At 38.3% G+C, this 16,797-nt stretch overlaps 1 protein-coding gene across 1 annotated transcript in view; it reads left to right on the top strand.

The window, feature by feature from the left end:
- The window catches only part of Cry1 (cryptochrome circadian regulator 1), a 51,636-nt gene that overhangs the window by 11,819 nt on the left and 23,020 nt on the right, over window positions 1-16,797 (top strand). The window contains exon 2 of the mRNA XM_076919803.1: window positions 16,295-16,403. Within this exon, the coding sequence (XP_076775918.1) occupies window positions 16,295-16,403 (109 nt within the window). The remainder of the gene's footprint in view (window positions 1-16,294; window positions 16,404-16,797) is intronic.

Genomic DNA, 16,797 nt, shown 5'->3' with positions numbered 1-16,797 from the left:
GAGCTGATTCTCCCATCTTCAAGCTTTGGGCCGATGAGAAAACTCACAGTGATAGAAAGATCTTGATCACAGCTTTCTTGTTATTAGATACATGGACTTTATGTTTTTAAACTGTTGTGTTATTTTGCTTCCTGATTTGTCAGTTTATCATTCTTAGTCTGTTTTACATTGCTATTATAAAGTACTAGACACTATACTTTATAAAGATAGATTTATTTGTATTGCAGTTTTTCTAAATAGCATGGTGCTGTCCTCACAGGTCTATTTTCCCTGTCCAGTGTCATAACCTGAGTGAAAGCAGATAGGGACATAACTGCATGCAGAAGTTACTTCTAACAGGGCCTTCCTCCTCCTCCTCCCCTTCCTCCTCTTCTTCCTCCTCCTCTTCTTTTTTTTTTTTCTTTTTAGTTATCCAAGAAAGTTTCTCTGTGGCTGTGGCCATCCTAGAACTCCTTTGTAGACCAGGCTGGCCTCAAACTCACAGAAATCTACCTGCCTGTGCCTCCTGAATGCTGGGATTAAAGGCTTCAGCCACCACCGCTGTCACTACCATCACGTCGGGACCTTCCTCTTAAAGATCTGCCACCACTTAGTACCAGTAAGTTAGATAACAGGCTTCCAGCTATGAATTGTCCAGGGACACACTCAGAACATACACTGACTGTACCAAACTTCAGTCCATCGTTTGTCGTGTTTTCCCACACACACAGGCCTATAGGCACTTCAAGGATCTTTCCACTTGGCAGTTCTTGAGCTTTTCTGTTGTGTTTTTATGATTGACTTATCAGTTCATATTTTTTACCCTTGTCTACAGAAGCATCATTAAATATTGTACAGTACTTGATTGGACGTTAGGTGTTTTTGTAACGATTTCCTCCTGCATTGTAAGTACTTACAAGGTATGAATCCGGCAGTTTTCTTTTACCCTTTCTTCCATACCTTGTCATCATCTGTAATCTCCCTACTTATGCCTGAAACATACAATTTAGACTTTCCTTCAGTGACATCTTCTGAAGAAAAAGGCTTTTTATCAAACCGTGTCTCGTGTTTATCTTAATTATTGAAGGCTATTTTGATGAATATAGAACTTTATGTTTCTGGGATTGTTTTCATCTTGTTAAAAATAGTGTCCTCTCTTAAATCCCATTGTTGCTGTGGAGAATGATTGTTCCTTTAGAGGGAAACTGTCATCTACACCCCATAGCCACATTGAAATTTCTCATGCAGTCTTTGAAAAAGTATGGAACCATACAGAGGTACAGAAGGTGTGTTTCTGCAGAGTTTAGACTTCTTAGAGGTAGGAGAGGTACTGATACCACTCCAGGGCCTTCTTGCAACACATGGAAAATTTAAACTTGGTCCGCAAATCTACTCAAGAGTTAGTCTCTCCTTTCTAGTTTACCCCTCCCCCTTTATTTAGAGAGCCAAGGAAATCTCACCATAAAATGTGGAGGGGGGTTTATTTCTGCCTTACCTCTTCCCTCCCTTGTATGTGTAGCTTATTAGAGAACTGTTGGCTTAATGCTTCAAAGTGTCTTCATTCAGACACTTTATATGTTACTCTGGCTTTTTATCAAACTGTGTCTCATGTGTTTATCTTAATTATTGAAGGCTGTTTGATGAATACAGAACTTTATGTTTCTGGGTTTGTTTTCATCTTGTTACTAATACTGTGTCCTCTCTTAAATCCCATTGTTGCTAAGCCTTGACTTCTATCCCCCTGCATTGTAAAGCCATCAGAACCAACAGTTCAGGTTCTCTGGGGCCAGCACTCTGTGAGGGCAGAAGCTAATTATATGATCTGATTACCATTTGTTTGGTGGTTGTCTTAGTTAGGGTTTTATTGCTGTGAAGAGACCATGACCACGACAACTTTTATAAGGAAAGTTTTAATTGGGGCTGGCTTACAGTTTCAGAGGTTTAGTCTGTTATTGCCATGGTGGGACATGGCAGCATGCAGGCGGACAGTGCTGGAGAAGGAGCTGAGAGTTCAACCTCTTGATCTGCAGGCAGCAGCAGGAGATTGCCATACTGGACATAGCTTGAACATAAGAGACCTCAAAGCCTGACCCACACTTCCTCCAACAGGGCCACATCCACTCCAACAAGGCCACACCTCCTAATAGTGGGCCAAACATTCAAACAAGCATATGAGTCTATGGGGGCCATTCCTATTCAAGCCACTACAGGGATTCCTTATTTTCTATTAGGAATGCTTTTAGGAAGATTTCTTATTTACCTATTTTAATTTCTGCTTTAGTGAGAAGATTGCCCTGAATAATCTTGGTTATTATTTAAAATTGAACGCATTTGATCTTTGTGTGTGTATATATTATATATATATATGTATATATATATACATATATATATGTAAATATATAGACTTGAATATACATATCATCTATACTCATTTTGCCCTTTTCATTTTCTTTTTAATTTTCTTTAATTTTCATCTTAAAATTTTAATTATTTTTTCTACATTTTAAAATTATAATTACATTGTTTTCTCCTTCACTTTTACTTTTCTCCCTAAAAATCCTCCATCATATACCTGTTTTTTCTCTTTCAAAATTTATAACCTCTTTTTTCCTTTTTTTTTAATTTAGAAAAATTGTTTTTCATATAAAATATTTTGATCATGTTTTTCTTTTCCATGTTTCTCCCAGACCCTCCCTTATGGGCTCTCTTTTTCATTAATTGTTGTTATATTTATATATACATATATATCCATTCCTACATACATAAGTGCTACCTCCTCAGTCTGTGTGATGTCACTTGTATGTACATCTTTAGAGATAGCCATTGGTATTAGATAACCAGCAGGTGGGCCGTTCTCTGGGCAAGCCTGTCTCTCCCACTCTCAGCACTCCTCAGTTGCTGTCGTTCCTCGTTCCTCGTGCATGTCTGTTGTCCTTGTTCAGCTCATGGAACTCTAGCTGGCCTGGAATGTGCTATGTAGGCCAGGCTAGCCTTGAACACACATGTCCCTCTGCCTCCTAAGTATAGTGTTGGGATTAAAGATGTGCACTACCTACCCAAGGTGGGCTTTCCTTTTTCTGAGGAGAAGGGGAGGGGTAATGCGGGGAGAGATTTGTAAGAATGGGACTGGGAGAGGAGGGGAGGTTGAGGTCAAGATGTGAAGTGAATAAATAAATTAATTAATGAAAAAAAAATGCACCATCAGCCTGGCCCTTTTTTATTTCTAGTAGTTTTTATTTATGTCTTTTCTCTTTTTCTCTTGACTAGCTGTTAAAGATCTTTTGAGAACTAAAATTACTATTCTTTTCTATTGGGTTTGTTGTCGTTGTTTCTTCCTTATTTATTTACTGATATTAGGGATTGAATACATGTCCTCGCACATGCTAGGCATGCATTCCACCAGTGAGCTGTGGCGACCATCCCAGCACAGTGCTTTGTTATTACCAACCTCTCCTCTTTCCTTTCTTCTTCATACTCTGAAGAAGCAGCCTCTCATGCTTAGTAAGTTTTTAGCCTTTCCAGTTTCCTGGGATCAGCGTTTTGGTAATAACTGTCCCTCTACAGTTGTAGCTGACAATCTTCTTATGTGACAGTTTCATTGCACTGCCATGTAGGTGCTGGGAATTGAACTCTGGTCCTCTGCAAAAGCAGCAAGTGCTTTTAACAGCCGAGCCATCTCAACAGCTCTGTATTAGTCATTGCATTTTATGTTTGCTTTTTGTCATTCCTGTTCTGTTGCTTTATCTTATTTTGATTTTATTTATTTAAATTGTATTAATATCTTTCTACTACTTTGGAAAGTATACATTATTTTAACTGTTCACTGTTTATTATCAGTGCCTATAAATTCAAGTCTTCAATTAATCAATAATTTGTCCCTTTATTTGTAATAATATATATTTAAATTGTACACTGATTCAGCACCTTCTGATGTGTGTTATGTTTCTAGTCGCCGCGGCCTCTTATTATTTATAAGGGCAGTGGTGACTTCTATACATAGTTACCAAGTTCTGTGTTCTTTATTCCTCCTTGCATGTCAGGTCTTCCACTTGGGACCACTTTCCTTTTATCTGACCTGACTTTAGAGTTCATTGTAGTGGAGGACGTGGGCCAGGTTCATCCCTTCGTCTGAAGAGTTCCACTGTAACACAGAGCACTGAGATCAGCTAGGGAAGAAAGAAGTCTTACTTGAGCTCATGGTCCCAGAGGTTCCGGTTTATGTGGCCACATAGATTGGACCTAGGTCAATGTCAGATGGCTTGGCAGGGAATTGTGTTAGAGCAGAAGTGGTCGGTGACCTCATGGTGTCTAGGAAACCGTAAGAGGGAGAAGAGGAGAGGAGGGTGGGTCACAAGTGTCCCCTTGGTGCTTAGTAGCACTTCTATGACCAGGCCCTATTTCCAAAAACTTCTCCTACCTTCCAATAGTTCTACAAGTTGGTACTCAGGCATCTAGCAGATGCGCTCTTGTTGATCATAAACATCCCTCCATACCGGAGCCTGTCTTCTTTTACACTGTGGTGTATAATTATAGGACAGTCGTTAATTTTTCCCCCCTAAATACTAGAAGCTGTTGTTCCCAGTATTAATTCTATGAGGGCAACATACAATTTTTTTCTGGCTTTAAATATTCCCTTTCTCTGATGTTATACAATATAGTGACTGAGGATTTGTGTATTACTCTATATTCCTTATGGATATGCCCAGCTTTCTGAGCCTGTGCATTGGTGTCTTTTGTCAGTTTAGAAAATGTTTCAATGCTTACCTTTGTGAACCCTGATTTGTTTTATCTTCTTTTAAAACTCCATTTGTATGTTTTAGATGGTTTTACTATATATTTTATGTCTTTTTTATATTTTAATCCCATTGGCTCTATTTTATGTTATAAAGTGTTTTATGCTAGCCTCTTTCCATTAAAATTGGCATAATAATAGTCCATGGTCACTGTACATTTACATAGTATGTCATGATAAAGTCACGCTAGCATAGTTACCACTTCTGACTGATATCTACTATTTCTTTAAGTGTTCCCTTTTATCTCTTTATGGACTGTATAGTAATGATTACAAGCTGTTGCACCCAGCTACTGGGCTGTTCTTCCTGAGTAGCTGTGCTTTAGACCTGTGTCCGGTCTTCCTTCATCCCTTCTTTCTGTCTTCTTCCTAGCTTCTGGTAGCCATTGTTCTATCCTATACTACTATGAAACCAGCTTGTTTAGCTTCCGTATACTATCTCAGGATATCTGGATTGTTTCACTTGAGGCAGTGTCCATGTTGCCTCAATTCACAAGAATTATCTTTTTCCTTGTCCTTGCTAGAATTTATTATTGTTTTTTCTTTTTGATATAGTGACTCTAGAAATTTATATTTCTCTGATGAAAAACTTTATTATATTATTTTTCTTCATTCTGTAATTGTTATAATTTATTTTAGTATTCTCCTAGTGTATCTAAAAATAACAGCAAATATAACTGACTTCTCAAAGCCCAAATAAATGATGTGTTTATTACTTCTTTAACAACACAAAGACTCCATTTGGTTCTTGCTCATGCCAGGTGTGATGGTTTGCACATGTGACAGTATGACCATGGCATGAGCATTTCTGCCAAAGCTCCTATTGAAATTTAATTGACTTTGGGACAGTTATTAACTAGAGTTTTAAGAGTTGAGTGGGTCCTGTCGTTATCTCTCATGAATTAATTAAAGCTCTGTTTCAGAGTAAGCTGTCCTAAGAGTTGACTCCTGATAAAAGAGTGAGCTCTGCCCAATTCTGCTGTCTCCCATATGCTTGCTAGCTCCTAGCCATGTTTCTGCATGGTTAGAAGGCTCTGACCACTCTATTCTTACTCTTGGACGTCCCAGTCTCTTGTGAACCAAAGAACTTCATAATGATTTATCTGTGGTGTTCTGTAAGAGCAGCAATTGTATTTTAAAGGTAGACTGTTAAGATTTGCTCTTGTTATAAATGTGGAGCTTGGAAGAAAGAGAAGTCACGGATGCTGGGATAGTGCTCACCATTGTCCAGTTTGTCTTTCTGACTCTATTCATTTTCCAGCCTTCTCTGCAGTCTGCCAAAGCTGTGCTACTACTGTGGACAATGAGCTATGTGAGGAAGTACTTAGCTGAGTGAGGCAAGTCCCTTGTATGATTCTCTGGTTCTTCCTCTCCTGTGAAGGAGCCCCCTTGGATCGAAGCCACTGGAATGGTAAAACTTTATTTAGAGGGTAACTGCCTGGAGCTGCAGTATAAACAAGCTAAAACGGCATGACTTGGTAGCCACTGCAGCTACCAATACAGCTGGTTACATTCCATCAAGTGAGTGAAGCTTACTGAGATGCAGATGTTTGGAAGGAGAGTCTAAAGTCACCTTCTAAAACAGATGTTTGGATGGTCAGTGCATAACATCAGTCAGCCCTTCTGTGGCTCAGCTGTGTCTGCAATATACCCCAAGGCCACCCTTCACATGAAAGATTTTGTCCTCAGCCAGTAGAGCCATTGGACTTGATGAACCCTTTAATAGTTTGGGGCTCAGTGGGAATTATTTGAGATACTGGGCCATACTTTTGAAGAGGACTGTGGGGCCTTTGTACCTTCCATTCTCTTCCTTTTTCTCATTTCTGAATCATTCCTGCAACACACTTCAGCCATGATGTGCTGTTGTGCCTAAACAGCAGCAAAAGCAACAGGCTCTGTGGAGTGGACCTCCACACTGGGAGCTGAGAACGGTTTCCTTTTATGAATTTATTAACAGGCTCTATGGAGTGGACCCTCCAAACCTGGGAGCCCAAAGGACAGTTTCCTTTTATGAATTTATTTACTTCAGGTATTTGTTTCACTGAAAATATGCTATATGATATAGTATCATACTATATAAAGTTCTAACCCCACCTCTGTATCCCCCCGCTCTGTTCTAGTCTTCTCCATAGAAGTTACAGCCATTAACCATTTACTGTGGTGCTTCAAGAGGTTGGAATTTACACCAGGTAGACAGGGCTTAATGTCCTGACTTTGCCACTTTAATAGGAAATTTCCCTAGCTTTTACATGCCTCAGTTGTCCATTATTAGGAATTTAATACTACTTATATCAAAGGATTATTGTGTGTATATAAAGAGATTCCTGTCTGATACTGATAGAAACTTTCTAACATGCAAACTGTGGTTGCTGTTGTTGTTGGTTTCCTCTCTTGCCCTCTGTGAGTTTTTGGTAGATTGATGAATGGATAATTGGTAGTGTTACATGACTGACATTCCTTGTAGTACTGTCCTTATGAAAAAGATCTTGGCCATTAGTCAGATCTTCAGCATACTGAATACTTAACATATGCTGGTTATGGAGGGTTTTTTTAAGGTAGATTTTTTTTTTACTATTATTAAGCTCAAGGCCAGCAATTTAAAGTAAGTCTGTTAGACGACAGAAAGCGTCAGACCTAGATCTAGGACAGCATGCTTTTAAGGACATATTAGGCAGATGCTATTTAGTTATATATAAGTCCTCTAAAGCCTCCAAGTGTATATTACACTTGATTTAGCCTGAGTTTGTGGAGTCACACAGGAGTGTCTAAAAATAGACAAGGAATATGATTTCTAGATTATAAATAGCTATGGCGTTTGTTTTGTTTTTTCTTTTTTTGAGATCAAAGAGGAGTAAGGATATTTTAGTTTTTGATCTGCCCTCTTTATGAAACAAGAACCTCTGTAAAATTAAAATTATCCATTCCTTGAATGTTTAGTAGAAGTTTGTCTATAAATCTGTGATTTCTTTGTAACCTTTTAACTATTGATTCTCACCTACCTCCTCTCTACCCAGCCCTATTTTTTGAGACCGTCTCTTACAGGCCAGGCTGACCTTGAACTTCTGGTCCTTCTGTCTCTGCCTTCTGAGTAGTTGGATTATAGGCATGCACTGCCATGCCAGCTTTGAGTGTATCCGACTGGCCCCTACTTAGTATACAGCCCCAACAGGGCCAGTGTCTCACCTGTTCTCTTGCCTGTGTGCCCCCACCCTGATGTCAGTGTTCTTAGTAGCTATTAGGATTATTTCATGCATTGCTTTTGCACTTGAGGCCATTTTGGTAACTTTATATTTCTTCAGGTCATGTATAGTCAGGAACTTACTTCATCTTTTTATTTTCGTCTATATGAACACACACACTCTCTCTCTCTCTCTGTGTGTGTGTGTGAGAGAGAGAGAGAGAGAGAGAGAGAGAGAGGGAGAGAGAAAGAGAGAAACAGAGAGAGAGAAGGGGGAGAGAGAGAAACAGAGAGAGAGAAGGGGGAGAGAGAGAAACAGAGAGAGAGAGAGACAGAGAGAGAGACAGAGACAGAGACACGGTGGGGGGGACTGGGGAGGGCAGAGTCCAATGTTGTGTGTCTTTTAAAATTATTTTCCACCTTATTTTTTGAGACAGGGTGTCAGTGAATTTACTAATTCAGTTAAACAGGGTGATTACCAAGCCCCTGGGGTCTTGTCTCTACCTCCACAGCATTGGGGTTGTAGGCACACAGCACTGTGCCAGACTTTTACATAGATGCTGGGAATCGGCGTGAGAGCTCCGTGTCGGCCATCTCCCACAGACCTTACATTTTTAATTTATTTGCATGACATTTCTTCATACTGTCTTCTAATTTTAAGCCATCAGTATCTGAGACTATGCCTTCCCTCACTCTTAATATTGCTTCTTTTTCCCTGTCTTATTTTCTTAATCAGTCTTACCAGAAGTTCATAAATTTCCTTTTGTTTTCTTTTACTTTATTTTGTTTTTTTGAGACAAGGTCTCACTCTGAGCCTAGGCTGGCGCATAGTAACGACCCTGACTCAGCTGTCCAAGTGCTGGGACTGTGGGTGTGAGCTACCCTACTTCTTATATTGCTTTTATATTCTTGCTTATATTACTTTCTTTATATGATAACTTCAACCTTTTTCTGTTATAAATTTGTATTCTGTTTTCACATCATTATAATTTGCTTTTTCTACTTTTTTAGGGGTTCCTGCTGTTTTTCTAACTTAATTTAAAGTCTTCTTTCTAGTAAGTATCTAAGCCAATATATTTCCTTCTAAGCTCCTATTGTGGTTTAGGCATTGGGTTGTGTGTTCCCCAAAGTTGCATGGCTGAAGACTCTACAAGTGGGTGCTGCTGTGAGGTGGTAAGACCCTTAGGGGAGATGGGGTCTCGGAAGGAGTGCTCTGGTCATTAATGTGCTCTCAAAGGGGACAGAGGTCCACACCCATCCTTTCTTTCTTTCTGCTTCCCAGCTACAGATGTGACTTATTTTTCCACAGTCCCACCATTACCCTGTGGCACAGAGGTCCAACCTATATACCAACAACCAAAATTACAATCTAAATACACTACTGCTCTTAACAAAGTTAGTTATCTCAGACATTTTGTTGTAGTGAGGCAAAACTGACTAACACAGGGCCACTGAAGTGTGTTCAGCAGGTCTAGCCGTGTTTTTATTAGTTTTCAGCTCTAAGCATTTCCAAAATGATTGTCTCTATGGCCTCACACCCCCTCTTGAGGTTTCTCTTTGATTTCTTTTTCTTTCTTTAAACTCTTCCCTTCCCACAAAAGCCTGCCTAAAGCTTTCTCCTTGTTACCTTGCTGAAGATCCATGTGTTTCTTGAGTTTGTACTTTTCATGGGTTGTAAAAAGTTGTCAAATGTTTTCAGAACAAGTGCAGCCCAAGTTACTCTCCTCCATTTTGTGATTGATTTACAGTGGAACTTTTGGTGGGGTTTCTTTCTAGCATGTATTCAAGTTAAGACCCTGAAAGGATTTGTTATTGGGTGTGTGTGTATGCTGGGAATCACATGTTTCCTGCTGGGGGCCATGAGAAGGCATCGAGAGACATTAGCTGTCTCAGATTACTACAAACCTGGCACTACTTACATGCAATGCTCTGCTGGAAGTGTTTGCTGTCTATAAATTCCTTGAATTTTCAATGAGATAGCACATTCTCAGGGCAGATATTTGTCAATATCTGCATGCATGCATGGACTTGCACATATATACATGCATACATTATGTAGTCTGTGTTTGGATACCAGAGAATAACTACAGGAATCTATTCTCTCCTTTTACCATGTGGATCCCAGGGATTGAACTCAGGTCTTCAGGCTTGGTGGCAAGTGCCTCTACCTCCTGAGCCATCTCACTAGCCCCAAATTAAAATTTTTATTCCATTTCATTGCTGAGTTTTTAGAAAATGTACATGATAAGTTTTTGACTCTGTAGTTTTTAAAAATGTGATACAAGGTTGTATACCTTTATGCCTATAGAGATAGACTTGCATCAAAGACTCCTGTATCAGTAGCCTAGGATTCTGGAATGCTGGAATGCAAGTGTATGCTGCCATTACTTTCTTAATTTCTTTTTTCTTTTTCTTTTTTTTTTTTTTCTTTTTTTTGGTTTTTTGAGACAGGGTTTCTTCTCTGTGTAGCCCTGGCTGTCCTGGAACTCATTCAGTAGACCAGGCTGGCCTCGAACTCAGAAATCCGCCTGCCTCTGCCTCCCAGGTGCTGGGATTAAAGGCGTGCGCCACCACCGCCGGGCACTTTCTTAATTTCTTAAGTGTTGATGTTTGAGAACTGAACCTAGAGCCTCAACCATGCTGATTAAGTGTCCTGCTGTTGGACTGCACACATAATCACTTTCCTGGCTCACCCTGAGCACCCACACTAAAGCCCTGCACTGCCTCTGTGGGTCCTTTGGGAGGAGCTATGAGAGGGTTGTCTACACAGTTTGTCTTGGATTTTAAACAAAGCATTGCAAAACGTTTGTTATAAAAACAACTTTTTGTTCTGATATGTCTCTGGATCTGTGCTTTTACTTTTGAGTCTGACAAGTGCAGAATTCACCTTCATGATGTATACTTCATCTGGATTAAATGCTTAAGTATTACCTGTTAAGAAAATGTGTATCGCAGTTGACAGAATAAATGAAAGTACTAAACGTTTGGTTAGAAATTTAAAAAATGGAGCATATAAAAACTTTATGCTTAGAGACACACAAATTGCTGTTTATAATTTTAAAATCTCTAATCAAATACTTTGGGGTGTGGCTGAAAAATCTTCATTTTTAAAAAATTTTCATTTTATGATAGTAGGTCCACACCTTTGTTTTTGTTTTGTTTATGTTTTTTTTGTTTTGTTTTGTTTATGTACAGAATACATGGAGATGTTTTTCATGTAATTTTAATGATTTTTAGTATATATTCTTTAAATCAGTTCTCTAGGGTCAACACTGTATGGTTTTGGTTTAGAGAGTCTTAAGCGTAGTTTCCACTGATGACTGTGTATGGCACAGTGTAGAAGCTATGGCATAGAACAGATGGCTGTATTATGTGAATTCATAATGTCTTGTTTTCAATAGCAGTAGGATTATGTTGTATCTTGTCATTGCCTTTTTCAGACTATTTTATAGACAGAACTAGAAATACTAGTTATATAAGCTGTTCTAGCACAGACTAGAAAGTAGGTCATTGCGATGGGAGTATGCTAAATCACCCACTGGTTGCTATAGCGATGACCTACTTTAGAAACTATTTCTGTTGATTCATGTTGAAATCATCTTTTGGAAGTGGCATAAGGAAGTCATTACATGTACGTTTTTATAGTAGTAAAAGGTAGTGATTTCTAGAGGAAAATTCCTTAAAATGTTTAAAATGAGCAAGTGCATTAATCTCTTCATTTCAGAATGGTTCATTCAGAATTATAATTAAGTTGTGCTTCTATACATAAAGGATTGTAGTGAGTTTTACTATCATTTGACTTATTTAAAAGGCAGTCTGTTATTTTATTAGCCAAACCTTCTAATGGGAGTACATAACTATGCAGTCAGTGTATGCCACATTTGTCTGTTCAGTGTTGAATGATGTTTTAAGACACATCTTTATAATATATGAATGTTGAAATGATGTTCTCTGGAGCACACAATCTGAACTCTGCGTGACCTCATTCTAAACTGGGGGCAAAGGACAAAGGGTTAGATTTTGTATAGTTTTCAAATAATAGTTTTTATTTATCACTGAAAAGAAATTTCACTGATCAGTGACTTGATACTTTGAACCTACACTATTGGAGGTTTATTTTTCTGTAGTACTACCACAGAATTACAGGTTTTAAGATTAGCTAATTTTGAGTTTTTATTGTACTGTACTTTTTAAATAAATAGATATTTATATTAGCATTGGTGTTGTTACTGGGGAAAATCAAACCTTGGCTTATAGTCACATTCAGATAAAGGTACACATTTAGTGAGATTCTGTGTAAGCTGAGCGTCCAGCTAATTCACTCTTTCTTATTGTCGTGCTCAAGTATTTACATATATAAATACATGGGACTTTGTTTTCAAAAACAGGTATTACCCTTTTTTTCTATCTTTTTTTTTAAGATGGGTCACATGGGTCTGCCTATATGCCTCTTGAACTTGGGATCCTCCTGCCTCACATCTTGAGTATTGGAAGTATGAGTTTGCACCTCCCTGCTCACCTTAAGAATAAAAATTATTCTGAAGGGAAAGTAACAATAACTTCTGTTTAATGGATTTTAGCCATTGTGCTACTAGTTGGTTTTATGTGTTACTAATCCTCTCAAAAGCTATGTAAAACAAGCCTTCTAGCATCTTACCCTACTTCAGGTCTTTTCAATAGACTATGTAAGACCTACGATGATATTTACCAGATATAGAAACTAAAACATAGGTTAAGAAAGCCATGTAATTAAGAATCAGACACAGGTACTTAATATGAAATCCACGGAAATGAGTGGTGTGTGTGTGTGTGTGTGTATACACATATGTATACATGCTTGTATGCAGATTTGTGTGCTATAATAAACTGTGAATTTTCTCTAGGACTAAATACATTCTCCTCTGACAGTTGAGAAAATAGAGAAAGTACCTTCAACTGTAAGACTTAAGACTTAATAGATATAAACTTGAGATAGGAATTGGCAAAAATTTTCCAGACTGAAGAAATCCCATGTTCCAAGAGAATGAGTGTGTCCAGAGTAGTAGCTTGGTGTAGAGGAGCAATGAGAGCAGGGTGGAAAGTGACCTGAGACCGTTGGATGGTAGCTAAGAACATACGTTGTTCTTTACTATATAAGGAATGAGTCCTGAAGACCTTTGTACAAGATCATATGTCTCACAGTGATTTGATAATGTGTACTGAAATGGATTATGGTGATAGATATAGTTGGTAGGCAGATCTATTTTAAGGCATTGCAGTAAATACAAGCAAGAGATAAAACTAGAATTATTGTAGTAAAAATAGAAGTTGGTAGCAAGGAGGAAACTGAAAAGTATTAACTAACATATAATAGTACTTAATGTGTACAGACACTGTTCTGTGAGCCTCACACATGTGAACTGATTCAGCTCTCACAAAAATTTCTGATGATATGGGTCCTATTATACTTCAATTTTATAGACAGGGAAATTCAAGATTTCTCACAGTTGATCAGTGAATAATACTACTGCTAGACTTGTTAAGATTATGGGACATCTGTTTAGTGGGTGCTAGGACGAATGAAACCGTCTGCTGCTCTGTAGAGGTACTCAGCAGCAGTAAACCAAGCGCAGGAGATACTCTGCTCTGAGGGAACGTGTGCTGGTTGTCAATTCTGAGATTTTTTTTTTATGAAGCTAATATTAGTCCATTTTTATCTCTAACCAAAACTTCATTTCTCAAGGACATATATAAAAACACCTTGGTCAGTAAAAGCACATCTAAACATGCAGTATACATTTTATTTGATCAAAGAAATATGCGTATATTTTTCTGTGCCGTGTATGATTATATGAGTTCTTGTAGGTGCGTGAATATGAATTCATGTACATGATGTTAATCTAGACTTGGTTGTCTATCTTATAAACTAGTTATATCCTTTTGGAGTTGTCTTTTCCCACCTTACCTCTTATAGACATGGCTCTACCATTAAGTTTAGTATAAGAAGCTCTTCTTGCCAGTTTCAGTAGAAAACATGGACTTAGTGATCACAGCAGAGACTCAGAGATTGCCTTTGCCTCGGATTAATTCTACAGGGTGTATGAGCTTTGTGCTCTTCCTACGTAATCAAACGAGTTCATTCTAGTTCTTTTACCAAAAAATTATTTGATCTTTTAACATCTAAGGTATCTCAAATATGCCTTGCCGAGAGGTGGGCTTGAGACTAGTTAAAAGCAGTGCACAATTCTGAGGACCAGAATTCAGATCCTAGCAAAAATGTAATAAGCCTGGTGCCCCTCAAATGCCAGTAATACTAGTGCTTTGGAGAAGCAAAGCAGAATTGTTGAGGCTTGCTGTCTGCCAGTATAGCCGAGTTAAATGTGAGCTCCAGGTTCAGGGAGAGACCCTGCCTCAGAGGAATAGGTGGAGAGTTACAGACAAGAATATCTGGCCCTTCTCTGTCCTCCGGTGATATGCACAGGCACCCCCTGTTCCCCCCACCACAAACCAACACACACACACAAACATAAAATTCACCTTTTTAGCCACATACTCACAAATAAATAATCTTTAACAATTATTTTTTAAAAATAAATATTTCTTTTGTGGCTACAGCTGCTGAATTGAGAGAGAATTTCACATGTGAGAAATGCTGGATTCAGTGTCTTGTGCCATATAAAGAAACCTAGCACAGTGACACATACTTAGAGTCTCAGAACTCAGGATCAGAAGTTTAAGGCCATCCTTGACTTTATAGCAAACTTAAGGCTAGCCTGAACTACACAAGACCATGTGTCTTGTCCCCATACCCCCAAAAAAATCTTGCTAAGAAAACACATGAAGTTCCATGACTGCCCATAAACACCTCTCACTTACTAGAGGTTGCATATTTGTGCACACTACCAGGAGCCTTAGATGGTTTTGTGTGAGTGTGCATCTACTAACATCAGCCTTCTCTTAAAACAGATATTACGGTAGTAAGTCGAGTGGGGTTCTGGTGCTGGAAAGCAACTCCAAACCAAGACAGAAAGATGGTAGTTAAGATAGAAAAGTGAGAACTATGATTTCTGTCTAATGACACCATGAGACTTCCTAAGATGAAATGATGAGTACCTTTTATGTCTACATGAGTATATCACTAGGGCCCTCAAAGCTATGGAGAGGGTACCTACTGTATCGTGCATTCCTGGGGTGCTTTTCCTTAATTACTTCTCATTGAGAATGTAGCTTGTGGGATAGGCAAAAGAATAAGAAACTTTAACCCAAAGAATATGGAAGAAACAAAGTAGACACAAACTGAGATCTGCCCAGCTGAGAGGAATTAACTGGACAGACAGTGGGACTGGACTTTGCGGAGTAGGCTTCCCTTTGGATTGTTCTTGGGAAAGGCTGTCTCCTCACAATAGAGCATGCACAGTCAGCAGTCTCCTACTGCTCCAGATTTCCCCAGTGTCTGCTGTATGTAAACCTCATTTCTGCTTACCTCACTGAGAAAGTCTGTGGTCTCGCCCACTTCATGAAACTCAGTTAATTTAGTATTTTCCACAGTCAAAAGCTAATGTCATATGATTTAGTGTCTGTTCTTTTTTCTTAATTTAGAAAAGGATGTTATGGTTTCTCTCGCTTAGGTGATGGCAATATTCTCTAAAAAATTACTCATTATTGTTTGTTTGCTTGATTGTTTTGTTTTCTGAATCAGTTACGTGTAACCCTGGCTGACCCCAAACTTGCTACATAACTGAGGCTGACCTTGAGTCTGCGGCCAGCCGCCATCTCGTGTTTGATTGCTGGTGTGTAGCACCACACCCTGCACTGATGACTCGGGGTTCAGTTTCCCAGTAGAATGCTTTCATTTTCCCAATAAAAGATAGTCTAGATTTTCCAAAGTGACTTTTTTTTAATAAGAAAAAACTCATTTTTATCAGTTTTGAACAATAAAACTAGTTCATTTAATTGCTGTAATTTTTGCTTACATAATTTTTTGTTTAAAGTTAATTTTTGAGGCAGAGGCAGGCGGATTTCTGAGTTCGAGGCCAGCCTGGTCTACAGAGTGAGTTCCAGGACAGCCAGGGCTACACAGAGAAACCCTGTCTCGAAAAACAAAAAAACAAACAAAAAAATAAATAAAAATAAAGTTAATTTTTACTAGATTATTTAAATGAAAGTTAGTGATTTCATTCAAGACTTGCTTAAAATATTGGAGATTATGATGTAATAAAAACTCTTTTAAGTATGGTTTCTTAAAATGCTGAGCCACCAGTAAAGAAAATGACAAATTAGCACTTACACTCGTAGAATAACCCAATGTTACAATATTTTATACCTTTTAAATGTATATCTTAAGAGTTATAATATTTTCTCTCTAGATTTTTGCTTCAGTGTCTTGAGGACCTTGATGCCAATCTACGAAAATTAAATTCTCGTCTGTTTGTGATTCGGGGACAGCCAGCTGATGTATTTCCCAGGCTTTTCAAGGTAATTTGAAAAATATATGCAGAAATAATAATTTTTGCTGGAGAAAATAAAATACTTGGTAAATAAATAAACATTTATAATCAAGCAATATATTTGGTAAATAAATGATGAAAGCATAGGAAATAGTATTTTTAAGTAAAAAAATTTGGTCAGGCAGTGGTGGCACACACCTTTAATCCCAGCACTTGTGAGGCAGAGGCAGACAGATCTCTGAGTTCAGGGACAGCTAGGGCTACACAGAGAAATCCTGTCTCAAAAAAATAGAAAATTAAAATTGAAGCTTTTTTCTTCAGTGGCAGTGCCAATAATAAAATTAGACCATAGAGGAAGCTCCAAAAGACAAGTTTCTTCTTTGACCTCAGACTCCTTCTCCCCACAGAGCAGCAGCTATTCA

This window comes from Arvicanthis niloticus, chromosome 22, assembly GCF_011762505.2.
Source record: "Arvicanthis niloticus isolate mArvNil1 chromosome 22, mArvNil1.pat.X, whole genome shotgun sequence".
In the NCBI taxonomy this organism is placed as follows: Eukaryota; Metazoa; Chordata; class Mammalia; order Rodentia; family Muridae; genus Arvicanthis; species Arvicanthis niloticus.
Note: the sequence above shows the minus strand (reverse complement) of the source record. Positions and strands in the feature narration are given on the sequence as shown.